The 18,362-nt window shown below is 40.7% G+C and overlaps 1 protein-coding gene across 3 annotated transcripts in view; it reads left to right on the forward strand.

The window, feature by feature from the left end:
• The window catches only part of fmn2b (formin 2b), a 30,369-nt gene extending 18,138 nt beyond the window's left edge, over window positions 1-12,231 (forward strand). For 2 of the 3 annotated variants that reach the window (XM_069168509.1, XM_069168510.1), the window contains 10 exons: window positions 1,022-1,113; window positions 1,867-1,996; window positions 3,969-4,115; window positions 5,481-5,540; window positions 5,800-5,920; window positions 6,243-6,335; window positions 6,699-6,750; window positions 7,961-8,110; window positions 8,454-8,535; window positions 9,419-12,231. In XM_069168509.1, coding sequence (XP_069024610.1) covers window positions 1,022-1,113; window positions 1,867-1,996; window positions 3,969-4,115; window positions 5,481-5,540; window positions 5,800-5,920; window positions 6,243-6,335; window positions 6,699-6,750; window positions 7,961-8,110; window positions 8,454-8,535; window positions 9,419-9,445 — 954 coding nt within the window. In that variant the 3' untranslated portion in view covers window positions 9,446-12,231. The remainder of the gene's footprint in view (window positions 1-1,021; window positions 1,114-1,866; window positions 1,997-3,968; window positions 4,116-5,480; window positions 5,541-5,799; window positions 5,921-6,242; window positions 6,336-6,698; window positions 6,751-7,960; window positions 8,111-8,453; window positions 8,536-9,418) is intronic. The other variant, XR_011179194.1, reaches the window with a different exon arrangement.
• Window positions 12,232-18,362: the final 6,131 nt, after the last annotated feature.

Here is an 18,362-nt window from a genome sequence, read left to right on the forward strand (position 1 = left end):
TTTTCTCACCATGTGCATTTGCATTTTAGTGCAGCACATGATTACATTTTTTCCAAACTTGTGCCAAGTTGCTATTTTTGTGGCTCAACATGAACCTGGCTGCACTGAGAGGAGCAGAACGCTACAACAAGGGGTGTGTCGTAAAGATGCATTCGTGCATTATAATATTGATGTCAATTTCATACCTAAAACATGTTTTCCCAGCGCACAGAACTTTGTGTGCCCTGCCATGTAAAGACAGTGTGTGTGTATTTCAATCCTTGTTGTGCCTGTGTTGAGTGGCAGTTGGTTCCAACATATTCTTCCAGGTGGGTGCTGGCTCACTGACTTCTTCCGTTACCCATGCTGCCTTTGCATCGCTTTTGGTTGATAGGAAGTTTGATTCAGTTCAGATTAAGTTTTTTTTTTTTTTACTGCCCACGTCTAGACTGTTTGTGCTTGCAGCCGATTTCAACACACAGTTATGTTTTACGGATTGGTGGGTTGTGATGGGAACAAAAGAGAAAGTGAGGGGACATAAATTTAGAGTCCCATGATGACAAATGTCCTCTACTTTAACCCAAACCCTGATCTTTCCCTGAACATAACCAACTTTGTTTCATTCCTAATTCTAACTGAACAAAGGAAAAATACTGTATATCAGTGGTGTATTTCCTGCTATGAGTAGGTCCACTAATTCAGAAAACGTTTCCTGGATTGAATACAGAAGTGGACTTACATGTTTGATCAGTTTGGAAGGCTTGTTCTTACAAATATTATATATTCTTATAGTCAATTTAATAATAATCGTGCTTTCCAGAGTGTCCTGGGTGTATTTGATCATTTTTCAGGGACAATACACGTTAATCTACATTCCTGTAAATCTGCTAGTTTTATCGTTTGACCCCTACACAACATAAAATTATTGTTCTGTATCTCCTGGATTTGTGCACCGCCTACAATATATAATATATATTTTCTGCTGTCACGATGAAGTGCATAAATTATGGATCAGGAAGAGTCTCTTGTGTCTCCCCTACAGAGGGCGCAACAGGATGAGCTGGACAAGATTGAAAAGCATATCAAATCCTCTAAAGACAAGGAGAACGCCAAACCTCTGGACAAACCTGAACAGTGAGTGATTCCTCCAACACTTCAGCACCGACGAGCATGTTTAGTGAGTGAGAGTCTGATACACGTACAAGAGACCATTTTACACAGTTTAGAAACTCTGAACTGTTTGATTATTAATCGAGCAGAGGTGACAAAGAAAAGAGAGCAGCATGTTAAAAAACTTCCACAGAAAAATATAGATTAAATGTGAACAGATCTTCCTCATTAAACTTAGACATAAGGTTTATTATGTGTTTTGGAAAATTAAAAAGGATCAGTCAGATTTCAGTAATCCAGAGGTACCCATCTAATATCCATATCTCAGTTAAGAATGCTTCGTTAGCCGCTTTTTTCTCAAGTCTGTTCCAAAGTTGAGTCATATTACATCTTTGCGTTATATTTAGAGGTTTCCATCACATATCCTCCTCAGTTTTGAACTCCCCAAAACAATGGAAGAGCTCTGTAATGTTACAATTCACCTGTTCACAGAAACCCATGATGCTAGTCACACACTGTAATCTGAACAACCCTCTCACAGCTGTCAGTGGGAAGTCCCAGATCTTTACATGTTTGACTGCTCAGCACTGATTCATTACTTGATGAATGAAGAAAAAAAAAAAAAAAAAAAAAAAACCTTCCTTAAACGTGAGATTTTCCTTCAAAATTAAACCTTAATATCCATACTGGCTGGCGTACGACAGCACTGTTAAACTAAGTTTAAAAGTAACTATAACATTAAATGTTGTGTGTATTCATGTTTCCTCTGGGTTGCAGGTTTCTCTACCAGCTCTCCCTGATCCCAAACTTCTCAGGCAGAGTCTTCTGCATCCTCTTCCAGTGCAGCTTCTCGGAGTGCATGTCGTCCATCATGAGGAAACTGGACACGCTGCAGAAGGTCTGCAAGGTGAGTCAGACTGCAGAAAACACTGTTCGCTGCTACGCTTTTACAGTTCCAGAATAAAACGGAGTAGAAAATGCTGAGGGAGAAACTGAGGTAAAAACCAAACTGCACATACATGTACCTGCCTTAAAGTCAGTGTCTCATGCTGATGAATACCTGCAGTTCATGAGGAGGTGTGTGTCCATGAGATAATTAACATTATCATGGCCTCTAAATTTATCACGTATGTTTGCCTGTTTTGTTTAGTTTGTGGGAAAGTTTCATTCACAAAAATGTAACGCACGATTTAAAAAAAAAAGGTCTCAAACTGTAGAGCTTAAAATCTGCTGTCATAAATCAGCAAACAAAAACACATTAGAAAAACAGAGGAGCCAAAATAATGAGAAAATGTTTAAAATGTAAGTCCAACTCGAGTCATCAGCATTGTGACAGAAATAAAGACAGTTACAGGAGGTTTTTGGAAAGTGAAGCAGCCCAGGACATATGGGATATATGAGGTGCTCAGGAACAGTCACAGAGGTATTTGTCAGGAGAGTATTTCACTCTAAAGGTGATGAGGAACCTACTGGAAAGGAATGTGGCAATAAAAATACTAAAATTTAAAAAAAAACAAATGAGTCCTGATAATTACATAGGATATTGGAAACACATTACAATACTATACATGAAAATGTGAATACTTACGAAAAAAAACAAGTCAGGAACGACCTGATCGTTGATGCGTTGTTCGTATGTTCTGTTCTTGCTCTTCTTCCTACTTTTGCACTTATAACCCTAAAACTGACCACTATAAAAATAAAACATTATTATGTCCTTAATTCCGTCATAACTTCTAACCCAGGACTCGTACAACGTCTCTGGAACACTTATACATTTTGTTCCTTCAAGACAAAGTATGAGAAAAGTGTTTTTTATACCGTGAATCTGAAAGTTTGTATCCGCCACTTAGGAACAAACATGTTTGAGCAACTGCAGCCATGAACACAGCTGATTAACGACATAATAACCTGTAAACACTGACCCTGTCCAACTTAGTGATGAGCAGATGTTGAGCCAAATATCACAAGTCAGTACAGCATGTGACACCAAGTCCTCACACATCAGATAATTCAGATTCAGGAAAAAGTCACTCAGAAACCTCAGGAAGAGCCAAAGAGGAGGCATCAGTTCTCCAGATGTAATATATGTTGTGTGTATAGAGCAACATAACACATCTACGCTGTGGACATTCAGGATGACAGATGTACAGATACTGATTCATATGTGATGCAGGAGGATGATGAGTTCCAGCTGCTGCGAAGCTGCATTCACTCATTAACTGAATATGTTCTCTCCATTTAGCCAACAGCTTTTATCTCATGTTAAAACACACAATCATTTCTAGAGATTTGGTTTAAACATTTGCTGTTGGAAAAATTACTCAGAGGCTTGGTTCAAAATCAAATACATCGGACATTTATTCTTGCAAGAAGGAGCAACTACATGGACCCTCAAAGAGAGGTGTCCAGCATTGCTCCCCCCAGCAGTTCTCTACTCACTCCTCCTTAGGGCAGCTTTATACAGTGTGACAAACAATTGACAGTCACCCCCATTCCCTTTGTATCTGCTTTCGTATGGTAATACTGAGTTGGTTGTAGGTCAGGAGATAAGGACACAGGGGAGTCGTCAATTAGATGCGGAAAGTAAAACAAAAAGAATCACTTGCAAATAAGACAGAAAACAAAGGAAACTTTTCAGAGCCTGCTTGACAAGAGACTTTCCGGAGCCACAATGCAAACAAGAGGAAGAGACAAATCTTTTTTTTCCATCATTTGCGATTTGTGATTTATCCTGCAAACTAACACAGGATGGAGCAAACGTTTTAGGGTTTGGTACCAATATCTTTAAGTCCTTATGTGATCACTTTATCTGTGTTTATCAGGTTCTTTCTCTATCTGAGATCTGTTGAAAAAAAAAAAAATACTTGTATCTGCAGGCGTTAGAGAACAGCGAGACCGTGAAGAGGGTTCTGGGTCTGGTTCTGGCCTTTGGTAACTTCATGAATGGTGGTAATCGGACCAGGGGCCAAGCGGATGGCTTCGTCCTCGACATCCTGCCTAAACTCAAAGATGTCAAGAGCAGCGTGAGTAAAAAGGAATCTGACGTTTCCTCAGTTGGAACCATGTGAAATGTCTGAAATTGAGGCCTTTATCAGTCTCGGGAGGCAAAATGTACTAAATTTACATTATCCGGGGCCTCCTGTATAGCTGTAACCTTACTGCACCACAGGCCTGTCAATCAAACAGACACACCCCCAAAAACAGGTCTTCTTGAATCTTCTTTTCTAATGAATGAGGGATTATTTTCAGATGGACCTCCAGAAAACTAATAAGAAGGAGTGACTTTAGCTAACAACACCGAGATAACTGATGGACACATTTGATTCACTTTGGATTTGATGAGAGAAGTTGAATGGGAGTCTATGGAGCCGGAGGCTTTTTGGAGCCGACCTCTAGTGGCACTCACTGGTAGTGCAGTTTAAGGCACTTCTGGATCGGAACCATTTTTCAGACTTCAAAAAGTTTCGTCCACTTTTGTATCCAGTCTGTGCTTCAGATGCATGGGGTAACTTTTGATGTGTTGCAGATGGAAAACATGAAAAAAATGGAACAAACACTGGCAATTAAAAAGCAAATTATGGAAGACAGAATCCTCCAGCAATCTGGGAAAGCAAGACAAGATTTGGAGGCATGTTTATCAATGGTTCGAGATGGCGTGTTGTCCAGTGAGGAACGTGACGGACTGGTGCCCAGATCTTCTGAGTATGTTGGATTTCAGTAGTAGTACGGTTTTGGGCCGCTGAGTGCTGCTGGAACAGCTTCAATGCTCCTTGAAAAGATTTTCCCTCCGCTGGTGTATTGATTGATTGATGTTGGAGAGCGCCATCTCTGTGTCGAAGTGGGTTGAGATCTGGTGAATGTCGGGTGATAGCTCGTGATTCTCATCATTTTCTGTCTCATCAAACCACTCAGTGAGAGAGTCCACTCCCATCCGGACAGAAATGTTTCATCATAGGATTAAGTTGATGACTCAGAACAACTCTTAATTGCTTTGCAGCGGCCTTTCCCTCTAATCATTCCCTCATTGTAGGGTTTCAAACATTCAGATTTTTCCATACATTCATTTGTGTGGTATATATATATATTGTAAATGAGACAATTCATGTTTTTACTGTTCAGACAGGCTCATTTTACTGGTGTTTGCAGGGATTGAAGTTATTTCTTTTCAATTAAAGAATCAACAGCCCAGTGGGGCCCGAACCTTTACCTCCATCTGTAGGTGTCACTCCAACATTGTACTGAGTTGTGGTGTTTAGTTTGTGCTTGATTTGATTTAGCTCATATGTGACAGTTAATAAAGCCACACTAGAAACAGCTGTAAGGATGTTCATCAGAGTCTCTTCCCTACTCCTGTAAACAAACATGTTTCTTCTTCTCTCCACATGCAGGACAGTATGAGAAGTCTGCTGTCTTACATCGTTGCGTACTACCTCAGACACTTCGACGAGGTAAACTGACTTTGTGTTATCGCACATATCTTCCTTTCATATGTAGCTCACATTCAGATCTGATCTGCTTCATAATGACTATCTACATCGTATTTACAAACATTTTAGGAGTTATAATAATCACATCTGAAAATGATGGAATTGTATCACACATGAAATGTTCATGATAAACTTGACTATTTGTTTACTAGAAAATGTTTAATGTGTGTGTGTGTGTGTGTGTGTGTGTGTGTGTGTGTGTGTGTGTGACCATCGCCAGGATGCTGGCAGGGAGACGAGTGTGTTTCCTCTCCCTGAGCCTCACGACCTGTTCCAGGCTTCACAGATGAAATTTGAAGACTTTCAGAAAGATCTGACACGACTGAGGAAGGACCTGAGAGGTAACACACACACACACACACACACACACACACACACACACACACACACACACACTGGTTGTTCTATCTTTATGAGGACACCCATTGACATAATGCCCCTTACCCTAACTTTAACCATAACAACGAAGTCTCTAACTACAAATGGTAGCCTAACCCTCACCTGAACCTAATTCTAACCTTAAATAAAAACATTTTAACTTTCAAATTACCCCTGGACCTGCATAAATGTCCTCACAATCTAGGTTTTTCCTTATGATTATGCTTTTCTTTTTTGATATCCATCAACTTTACCCTATTGTTGCTTTCTTCATTATTTCATTAGCGTGTACGTCAGAAGTGGAGAAGGTGTGCAAAGTGTCAAATGAAGATTACCTGCAGCCTTTCAAAGATAAGATGGGGGAATTCCTTGCACAAGGTAAGTGATGAGAATCATAAATCTGTGAAGAGAGCTGTGTGAGTCGAAGCACGTTCGTCTCTGGTTATTTATCTCAGTCGCAAATCGTGGCACGCCAACAAAGAATCCCTTACAGCAGGAGTGTGTTTCTCATATTTTCTCAAAGTTAGTTTTCTATTTGTGTAGAATGTAGACAGAGATTACAATATGTTTGATATATCTCAGAAAGAGACACTGATTATCCCGTATAGTTGTCTGGCCCTCTGAACACAGGAGGTTTTTTATCATATGACATTTCACTGGACTGAATGGGTGACAGAACCGAAGGACTTTCTCATGTTTGATCCTTTGTTCTGACATTTTGTCTTATTTCTCCTTTCTTAGCTAAAAGTGAACTACAGACTCTGGATGCTCAACTCAGCAGCACTCAGAAACTGTAAGGACAACCTGCTTCATCTGTTTCATTTCTGTTCTCTGCTGATTGGTTCACACAGACTACTAATACGTTGAACTCATCTGTATTCATGAGGAGATCTGTTTAAAGAGAGCATCTCACCTTTAAAAATGACAGTTTAATATGAAATGATCATCTAAATCTGTGTCTTTCAGAAACTGAGCTGTGTAGTGAAACTGCTGTAAAGTGCTGTATTAGAACATGTTGGAAACAGCTTTTGCTCCTCTGCAAATCACAAATCACAAAATCGCAAATTTGATCACATTCTGAACAATCAGTACCAGTATAATATCTTTTACATTTGATCAAATGCAGGAGCAAAATGATCATAAATAAAATATACATCTACAGTAAAAATAATGTGTATAAATTGAGTTAATAAATAATGTGCCACTGACATAAGAAGTGAAACTGTTTTGAGATGTTGAGAATGTGGTACATTAATGGTACTTTGACCTGTAAAGTATCTCACCTGTAACCTGCTGTATGCTCTCACTGGCAGAGATCTTCCTCCAGAGAATACTCAGCTATAATTTGCCAAAAGGTGTGGATCATTTCCTGTTAACAGCGGAGCTCTGACGTGGGTGTACCTGGTTTCAGCTGTTGCTAGGCAACAGATTTGCCCACTTGCTGGAGTTAGATAGTGACATTGGTTCTAAGTATATATTGATGAAGACAGTAACACAAGGTTTCATTTTAGAGAGAGCTTTGATCTGAAGTATTGTGTATTTGATTGGTCAGACCAAAAAAAAAGAAAGAAAATGGGAAAATGCCCGATATGCCTGAAGGCCAGGCAGCCCTGGTCCAACATCCAAGGTCAGGGACGGTACAAGGTTTAGGCTGGTCTTTCAAGTATTTTTTTAATAAGTACCACAAACCAATAATAGGAGAGACACGCTTTTTAACTGTCCACCTTTCAAGACATTATTAAACATAAATATACAGTTAAAAGAAGAAATGTCTTTGTGCTGCAACAACTCACGGACATCTGACTACACACTGATTTATTGACGTGTCACGAGTTTCAAACGCTGGGAACCAGCAGTTCAATGTTTAACAATGCATCGTGTTTTGTATGTAAGTCAAATCTTCACCTTTAAAGTACCAGATAACTGCAGCTGCATGTTTGACTCGCTCCCTGTGTCGTGTGTCCCGTACTGGTGGATAAAAAGCTGACATTGTGTCCCGTCAGGTTCCTGGAGCTCACAGTGTTCTTCTCAGTGAAGGCCAAAGGAGGAGAGAAGGAGGTTTCCCTCAACACGCTCTTCTCCATCTGGCACGAGTTCTCCTCCGACTTCAAGGACCAGTGGAAAAAAGAGAACAAAGTCATCCTCAAGGAGAGGTACGTGCTGCTCTACAGCTGCCTTTCTTTCTTTCTTTCTTTCTTTCTTTCTTTCTTTCTTTCTTTCTTTCTTTCTTTCTTTCTTTCTCTCTCTCTCTCTCTCTCTCTCTCTCTCTCTCTCTCTCTCTCTCTCTCTCTCTCTCTCTCTCTCTCTCTCTCTCTCTCTCTTTCTTTCTTTCTTTCAACCAAAATACACCTTTGAAAGATTGTTTATTTTATATACCTTTAAAAATAATTTATTTTAGACACATTATTACCTTCTTCTATGGATAAGTTCAAATGTACTGTTTGGTTACTGGAGCTGTAATGTTCACATCAACTGGGTTAACTGTGTGTTGTGCAGGTTAAAAGCAGCGGAGGAGTGTTTCCGACAGGCCAAGGAGAAGGCTTCCTACAGCGTCAAACCCAAACATGCCTCTGGCATCGTAAGTTCACCTTCAGCTGTCATTTCTGTTGGTTAAAGAAGCCTGAAGGTCAATATATCATTCTGTTTAGCTGCTCCGCTCCTTAACACATCAAGATGACAATAACACTTGTTGTACTAGTTGTACTAGATCAGATACCTTCCAAATTGTCAATTAATTAACCCAGAAAACCTCGACAGTCTGTATATAATTACATCCCAGGAGAAATGTTAAGCTGCCACCATTCATTTTCATTACCAGTACTTCTGAAAATATTTTTTTTTGTATTACATATTTACATATATATTTATTATGAGTTATTATTTAGTCCGAAAAGTCAAATGTAATGTTTAGTTTAGGTGTTAGGAAAAATATCCATTATCTGCATATTATAACAGTCTCTTTGTTTTGATAAATATTTATTTGTATAGAGACAAGTAGCATGTAGTGACGTCGTACACCAAAGCATTAATATGCTATTTTACAAGGCCTATCCCCAGATGGGTGCGTAAAATACACAGTGGTAAACACACATACATTAGGGACGGTACAAAACACAAACTCAACAATAAATACATACAATCAAAACACAAAACTCAATGAGAAAATACAGATGGAACAATACTGTAATTAACGAGTATCAAAGCTGATAAATAATTTTAGATAAATAGTAAGAATGAACTCAGATTTGTACTTCAGCACAGTTCTTGTGCTTGCGAGTTAAATTGCACCTCTGGCTCTGAGAGCCGCCATCGCTCCATCAAATCCAAAGAACGAAAGCCAACAGTAGTGAAATGTTTCTGTTTGAAGTGCCCTACTCTTGTTCTTGCAGTTTGACGCTGCTTTTAGTCAGATGATGGACGGCTGTAATCCGTTTAACATCTGTGATGTGTCTGTTCAACAGAAAGCCAAGCTTGGCATGAAGATCTGACTTTGAGTGGACTTGGCATGCTCTTCTTCCTGACGTTGGACACCAGCAGTGAGTCAAAGACAGAAAAGTACGAGGAGGACAGAAGAGAGAACGAAGGGGCAGAACGGATGTGGAGGGCATGTATGTGCAGTTGAGCCTGCTCCAGACATCTTTCATTCATTTATTTATTTTTTCTTTTGCCTTACATGACTTATTAAGTCATTGAAGGAAGCTGCTGCAGGGCCACAAAGGACATATCACACACTGTATACATCTGCTGGAATATCAACATACTGTCTGTGCAGCCTGTCGCTCTACATTCATCTAATAATGTAATACATCTCTTTGATTAAGACGCTTCAGCTGAATGTGAGTCTCAGTAAACCTGCACTGAGATGTGTCGCTGATGAAGAGCGATTGTTCAGAATCAAACATGACATGACTTAGTACTACAGTCACTTCAGAAAGTATTCAGAACCTTCGATTTTTGGGCACTTTTTTGTGCTGAATTTACTTTTAAATGTGACTCGTTAGCAGCAGCAGACTGGAATAAAAGAAGGCCAAACAGTGTTTGATTTAGGGACCTTTATTAGGATATGAAAGGACACAGATGCAGGCTGCAATAACTGACTTTAAATGGGGGGTGAGTATCCAAGAAGAGTTTTAGAGATAAGCATAAACAAGTATACAGAGCACAATTTGACCAGAGAATACAGAAGGCAGTGATGTGATGTTTTCTGAAAGGGCGTTAATAACATATCAAAGAACAGAGTTTTTAAATGTTCTTTTGAAAGCCACTCTATAAACTGCATCTCCATAATCAAACAAGGGAGGTAGGAGATCACGGGGTTGGTAGCAGGTGTAAAAGAGTTTTCTGTATAGAAAACCACCTTTTTTTTCTTAACCTTTGACGGCAATATGAGAGAAGGACAATGCGCTAGCTAGCCAGATTCACAGGTATTTATGAACCTTAACCTGCTGCTTTCATTACTAGTGGTTTTCTTACAAAACAAGAACCACATAACTTTAGTCTTGACAACGTCTAATGATAAACTGAAGTTATTATTTTGAGAAAACTTTCTGAAGTGATTTTAACTCTGCAATGGACCAATGATGATTGTTTCATCATGGAATGATCCACATATCTAAAAGATTTTGCTTTTAAATATTGTTGCACAATGTTGTTTGGCATCCAGTTCAGATGGATGGTTCTTGGGATGGTGTGAGCCAGATGATGAGGGGAGCCTGGTTCAATGTTTGACTCAATTTCTCTCCTCATGTTGTCAGAATCCTTTAAATGCGGTTTGGAAAACTAAAATCTGGCTGTAACAGAGTTTTTTTCTTCTTGTCTTGCCCCATAAAGTTCTGATTGATGGAGACGGTCATCCTTCGGGCAGGTTCTCACAAATCTGCAGAGGACTTCTGAAGCTGTTAGAGTTATCAATGGGTTCTTGGTCAGTTCCCTTTTTTATACCCAAAGCTTTAGAAATGGATTCACATCCTTGCCCTGCTCTATGCCTCCTCACAATTGTATCACAAAGGTCTTCAGAGAGTTTATTTTATTTCCTGTCCTGGTATCCATCCTTCTAAACCTATCTTGAGGGTAATTTAAACAAATAAGATGCAACTGAACCAATTTTCGAGTTCTTTAGCAAGATCTGAACTTTTATACACCGATCAGCCATAATATTAAAACCCCTCGCCTGATATTGTGTAGGTTCCCTTCATCCCGCCTAACAGCTCTGACACATCGAGGCATGGACTATACAAGACCTCTGAAGGTGTCCGGGGGTATATTAGGCTTCAAGACATCAGCAGCAGATCTTTTACATCCTGTACATTTTTGAGGTCCATGTTTTTAACATAAATATCCATAACACTTTAATACATTGTGCAATTTCTACCAAATTAAGCTGGCACAACAGTAGCTTATATATATATATATATATATATATATATATATATATAAATGGCCATGACTAATAAGTCTGACTCATGTTAAGTTGTGGATTCATCTTTGCCCAAAGCCCTCATATTAAGGTATTCTCCAAAAACTGAGATGGCAGCAGATTTGTCCATTACATTATGTTTTTGAATGATATATTTAAAAAAAAAAATTAACATTTATAAAGAATAGTGATCATTTTTTGTTGGAACTGTGTCAGGAAGTTTGTTGCATTTCCACCAAAAACAGATCCGGGCCAGCTTGCTTGTGCCACTGAAGTAACGGACTGGCAATGATTAGCAGCACTTGCAAACATTTACTGCTATATCCTGGTTATAATGGGCATTACTGAGCATTATTAATGACATTACTGACTATCACTTAACATGCTATGTCGAAAAGTAACAGAAGTGTTGGTTATCCCACACGACAGCCGTGAACACATCTTTTTAAATGCCACAGTAAATCATCTGACCTCGGTATCAGCGTTCTCTTCATGGACCTTCACACACACCTCGATGCTGTTTGTGACTCGACATCATCGCGGTGCAATCAGACCTCTCAGCAGAGAATCTCTCAAACTCGGTATGCATTTGTACAGCAGCAGTGTTGATGGATGGGAGAAGAATGTTATTATAAACTTACATGTGTAATTTTAATGTATGTTCAATGAGATGCCATATCATACCTGATATACAGTGCGTGTGTGTGTGTTTTCTCTTCACCTGGTTGATCACATTTCTGTGGTTGAAAGCAATGTAATGAAGGATGTGTACAGTGCTGTACAGAGTATTGAAATACAGCAATTGAATTTCTGTTGCAGAATTAATGTCAGGTAATAAATTGGTACAAAATATTGTGACACGTTTTGCGTTTCTTTTATTAACGTCCTCTTATTGTGGTTGTGGCTGCAACAGGAACTTAATTCAGTTTGACCGGTTTCATATGTAATAAATGTGAACAGAATGCATAAGACCGTACAATATCGTACCATACAATATTCTAGAAAGTAACCCAATAATTCCCCCTTCAGCAGTACTTGGCGGTAAAACTGCCTTCAAACAGGAGGGAACTTCCGACAGAACCACACAGAGGGTGGGCGGCCATCTGCCTGCTGGATCAGTGGGGGAGACGAGTGGTTTCCCGAGACCCCCCTTCACCCTCTGTGATTCAACTCTTCCAGGGGGCTGTCGGAGAATTTAAGGGGACCCATAGAGAAGTAAAGATATTCTACGAGGTGAAAGAGACGAGCTCTAAAAACAAAGCAATTTCTCAGAGAACCTAAAAAAAAAAAAACAGCTCACACTTTCATAAAAATTACATTCCTTTCTCTGTCAAATTTGTACACAGACATGATATATATATTTTTAGAGTCAGTGTGACTTAGACTCATTATTTCTGATGCCCATTGCCATGATGCTTGTGTCCAAATCTGCTGAGAAATCACAAGATGGTCCTTCTAACTTCAGAACATGCCCCACGTCCCAGAAAATTAAGTTTTCCTCTACATCACCATAATCCTGAAATATTTGTCAGTACATCCACGGGTTCATTACAAACAGGGACTGTTCGGCATACTCACTGGTAGCATTTGCCAAAACCCATGTGGTGTTGTAGGTGTCACTTCTCGTCCTGTCCGTTAAGTTCTTTTCTCTGATCTTCTGTTTCCTGTTTTATTTTGTTACTCACCTCTCGTTTCGTTTCAGATCACTTCACGTTGGGCCCTCGTGTTCTCACGCCGTTGTGATAGTCTTCCCTGTATTTAGTCTGTGTTCTCCTTACCTTCTGTGCCAGTTCATCGTAGTTCACAGCTCTTCGTTCCAGCATTTACTTGTCTGAGTTTTTCCTTGTGTATGACTTGTTTTTCCCTGGATCTCCCTTTTACCTGATACCTCTGCCTGTGACTTTTCTGATTCTTTCAGTAAAGAACAATAAACTGAGGTGTGAGTCTGAGTCATGCAATTGAGTCCAGTACCTGTTATATTAAAGTAGAAACTGGGCACCATGGACTCTTTCCGCTCTGCCCTGGCCAAGCAGGGACACAGATTAACCCACCAGGAAGAGTTAATGAGTTCCTGCGAGTGGGGTTTGAAGGAATTTTTTAACTCAGCAGATCTGAACAGAGGCAGCAGCTGGCCACTCTCCTGGTTCCGGTCCTCCACCTCCGGCTCCCGTGGCCCAATCCTGCTGGTCCTCCTGTGTTCCCTCATCGCACCCACCTAGAACGCTTCTCGGGGGATTCTGGTGACTGCGAGCCCTTCTTGACCCAGTGCAGTCCCCATTTTTAACTCCAGGTGACTGCTTATCCAGCAGAGAAGTCCAAGATAACCTTCATTATCCCTCACCTCACTGATAGAGCAGAGGCGTGGGCAACCGCTGAGTGGGTGAGAAATTCTCCTGTTCGCTCCTCTCTGACCACCTTTACTGACACCCTGCACAAGATATTCGCCATACAGGGCCATACAGGGCCATACAGGGCCATACAGGGCCATACAGGGCCATACAGGGCGGCGGATTAGGCCATCGAGTCCCCCACCCTTTCAGCCGACAATAACTGGAACTCGGCCATTCTGTTCAAAGCCTTCGTCCATGGACTCTCTGATCAGTTGAAGGACCGAATCGCATCCCTCGAGGCTCCCGGGGGATCTGGACTCCTTAATCTCTCAAACCATCAAGATTAATAACAGGTTGAGAGAGAGAGAGAGAGAGCCAGGTCATCCTACCGCCTCCCGGCCACCATCCTTCACCTGCCGTTCGGTGGACACTCACTTTTTTCTGGTTCATCATCAGCCCCCGCAGCCTCTTCAGCGCCCCCCTGCAGAGCTCGTCTCACTCCGAAGGAACATCAACTCCGCATTAATGAGGGCCGCTGCATGTACTGTGGCCAACAGGAACATTACATTAATTCCAGTCCAGTAAAAGACCGGGCTTACCAGCTAAGGAGGAGGACGCTCAAGAGCCGAATTCTTCCTCTGCTCCAGTTCCTCCATACCTGACGCCGTGAGAACAGCACATCAGTACATTTATCTTTACTTTAATCGACTCTGGGCTGGCCAAAGTTTTTATGGATTGGGATTTAGCAAAAAACAACTACGATCCACCCTCTGACTCTTACAGGCTAACGCTTTAAATGGAAAACTTCTGTGCCAAGTCACACACGGTACTGAACCTGTGAAACTTGTTATGGTTCACGGACACTCAGAGACACTCAGCTTTCATCTATTTAACTGCCCTCTCCAAACCCTGGCATTAGGTTATCCCTGGCTCTCAGTCCACAATGCACACGTGTATTGGGCTTCCGGCAGAGTTTTTAAATGAATCTCCTGCCAGGCATCCTGTCTTCTTCCCTCCTCGGTCTCCTCCAGACCTCAGAAGATCTCTTCTTTGGCCCCAGCTGCTGCTACCTGTGTAGCTGCATTTGGCTTCCACCTCTTCTCGCCCCAAAGGTTTCCCTGACCTCTCCGGCATTCCTTAAAGCTACATGGACCTAAAATAAAGCTTCAACAAGACTAAGGCCACCTCCCTTCCTCCGCATAGACCGTACGACTGTGCTATCAAACTTTTACCTGGTTCTGCTAGTGGTCATCTCTCTTCCTTGTTTTCTCCAGAACATGAAGAAATGCAGAAGTACATCAGTGAATCCCTAGCAGCCAACATCATCCATCCCTCATCGTCCTCAGCAGGAGCAGGCTTCTTCTTCGCAGAGAAGAAAGACAAGTCCCTTCGTCCCTGCATGGACTGCAAAGGTTTGATATCACCGTAAAGAACAGATATCTCTTACCTTTCATCTCTGCTTTTGAGCTCCTCTGGGGGGCCAAATACTTCACCAATTTGGAACTCCTTGATGCTTCCTTCTACCGCAGGTTTATCCAGAACTATAGCACCATAGCCTCTCCCCTACATGCTCTCACTTCTGCTGCTGTAAAGTACACCTGCTCCTCCTCGGCTGATGAGGCTTTCACCCTTTTAAGAACAATTTCACCTCTGCTCCCATTCTCGCTATCCCTGGTCCTTACCTGCAGTTCATTGTAGAAGTGGACTCTTTGGATGTGGGAGTCGGAGTCGTCGTCTCCCAGAGTTCCACCCTGGACAATAAACTGCACCCCTACACCGTCCTCTCCCGCAAACTCTCCTCCGCGGAAAGGAACTATGATGTGGGGAACCACGAGCTGCCTGCGATTAAGGTCGCCTTAGAAGAGTGAAGACATTGGCTGGAGGGGGTCGAGCAGCCGTTTCTGTTCTGGACCGACCATAAGAACCTCGAATACGTCCGCACTGCTAAGAGGCTCAATCACCTGCAGGCCAGATGGAGCGACTGAAAGAGCAGCTTAAAAGTGTCCGCTTCCCAAAACCTTCCTGCTCATCCTCTGGTCTCTGCCCATGCATTCACACTGTAACTGTGTTAGAGACATGTCTATGGTTATCAACCCTCTTGTTCCCTGCCCTGGAAAATAAGTCCAATGTCCTCTTGGCTCATGACCTCATTCAAAGGTGCATCTGGATCAAAGCGCGTCAGGTTTTTCTGAGAAATGTTGCCCGCAGCAAACGGTTGGCTGACCAAAGGCACGCCCCTGCTGCCACTTACCAGACCTGCCAAAAAGTTTGGCTCTCAATGCGTGACCTGCCCCTCCGAGTTGAATCCAGCATGCTGGCTCTCCGCTTCATTGGACCATTTTCATTTCTAAGGTTATCAATCCTGTCGCCGTCCAGCTCATGCTTCCTGCATCTATGAGAGCCAAAGCTGACAGGGCAGCTGATTATGTATTTCTGCAATTTTTGGGGGCTGCGATTTGCATTTCAGAACTGCTGGTTTATATTTTTTTCTTTTTTTTTCTTTTTGTGTTTGCATTTGCGTTTTGCCCTTCAGAGGCCTGTACTAGTTAGCAGGATTTGCTGTTATCTACTGACCAATCAGTTCTCTCAGAAAATGTCATCACCAGTCGCAGAAGATCACGTGGAGCTCAGTGCACGAGTGATACAGTTCTCTCTTTGAGGAGGGCAGAGTGTTTAGAGACCAACAATCCTCCTTGGCTTTACCTGGCTATTTTAGGAAATATTAGATATAGATTATTTTTCAATGCGTTTTTACTGATATCATCTTACAACAAAGACAATGAGGCACTAAAGCCTTGTACTTGTACTTATAAGATGTGACAATAAGCCAACTTACAGCTTTAAATTATGTTTATATGTGTTTCTTATTTGCCCTCCAGTCCGTTTGACACCAGCAGGGCTGCAGCTGAAAGGATGTCAAACACAGCATGAGAGTATATTTAAAAATAAACTAACATAAGGGAATACACATATGTAATTACAGTGAGTGCAGTAATGATGGTAAGGTGATATTATAAGCCTTTAGCCCACGCATTCACACTGTAACTGTGTTAGAGACATGTTAAAGTTTTTTTCATTTATAAATTCATTATTATTTTGTTGTACAGTTCTACATAATTTAACTAAATATGCTAAGTTTAAATGGTTGATTTAAGAAATGTCATAATTCTTAAAGTAAGGGTGCGATGTAACGTAAAGTAATGGCTCACATGACTTAAGAGCATGAAAAGATATCCTGGGTATGTTGAACCTGTTTCGTAGTCTAAACCTGTGCTTGCACTGCAGATTGAACCACATGGTTTAATCTGCCACGTCTGCCTCTGCAAAAGGGGGTGTGACATATCCCATGTTTCCCTATGATATCATTGTTGCAGCAGAGGGGAGGTGTGCGTGCATGTGGAAAAAAAAACATTGTTCAGGTGCGTACACGTGAGAAAAAAGTTTATACACGTGCAAAAATAGGTTTCATGAACTATTGAAATTTATTGTACAAAAAAATATGTATCAACAACCACCCATATACAGTCAAATTTGAAAATTCAAACATGATTTGACCATACATTTTCTGTTTGACCCAAATCACCTATGAGGTGACTGTTTACATCCATCATGTCTCCCAGCTCTTCATTCTTAACTGTCCTTTTTTTCCTGAATTAACTTACATTACTTCAGCCATCAATGATCTCCTGTTGATTTTACTACAACACTTAATTTACAGTCATGTACTTTTACTTAATCTTTAAGATTTTTTAGTTTTATTCATTCATTTATTTATTTATTCATTTTGGGGCGGGGGGGGGCTTCAATAACTTCAGTTCTTAAACATTTGAATGTTACAAAAATCTATTCACACATCATTGGTCTCCTCCTGTTGGTTATTATGCAACTCTTCGTTTAAAACAGATGCTGTTGCATCATTTTGAGGAAGTTTTATTGGAAAACAAAAAAGGAGATCATTGATACATGAAGTCATTTTAAGGACAACACACTGAAAAAGACTTATTGAATATTCTAAATAAAGGATCCCGAGAAGAAAAAAAAAATCCACATTGAGTCGTGTATTATACCCAACAACAGATCATGGATGTGTGAAATGAACATTAAAACTGATAGACTGGAGTTATTAAATATTCAATAAAACCTTTTTTTTAAATGATTTTCTTCTGTCTGAACTTCACTTTGTTTACGATCCCTAAAACTCAAATCTCACAGCTGGCTGTATACATACAAACCCATATTATCTGTTTAGGTCTTTTGATGAAATCAGGTTGTAGCCTGTGAAATGACACGGTTGTGTTTTAACGACATTTAACGACAGTCAGATGAGTGTGTTTACTGTGCAACACTCACGTGAAGCTGCAGGACAGTTTTCTGTGAATAACAATCTTAAAATATGAATACATACACTGCTTTATTGTGGACATCTACCCAATGCTGGTTGTAGTCGTTGTGCTCTGACAGCTCTTATTATCAGCTCAATGCAAAAGTTCATGTGTTTTACTCAGGTGTGTGAATTGACCTGGATATGGTGTGTCCGTTGCGCACAAACCAATATATAAGCGGAGGTACGTTGCTGCTAAATGCATATCAGGTAAAAACTGCATATCTGTAGTGATTACTTTGATGTCTCAATAATCTGAGTATCTACCTTTTGATTAA

Source organism: Embiotoca jacksoni, unplaced genomic scaffold (assembly GCF_022577435.1).
Source record: "Embiotoca jacksoni isolate LCO1_2020_lvr unplaced genomic scaffold, fEmbJac1.0.p SCAF_40, whole genome shotgun sequence".
In the NCBI taxonomy this organism is placed as follows: Eukaryota; Metazoa; Chordata; class Actinopteri; family Embiotocidae; genus Embiotoca; species Embiotoca jacksoni.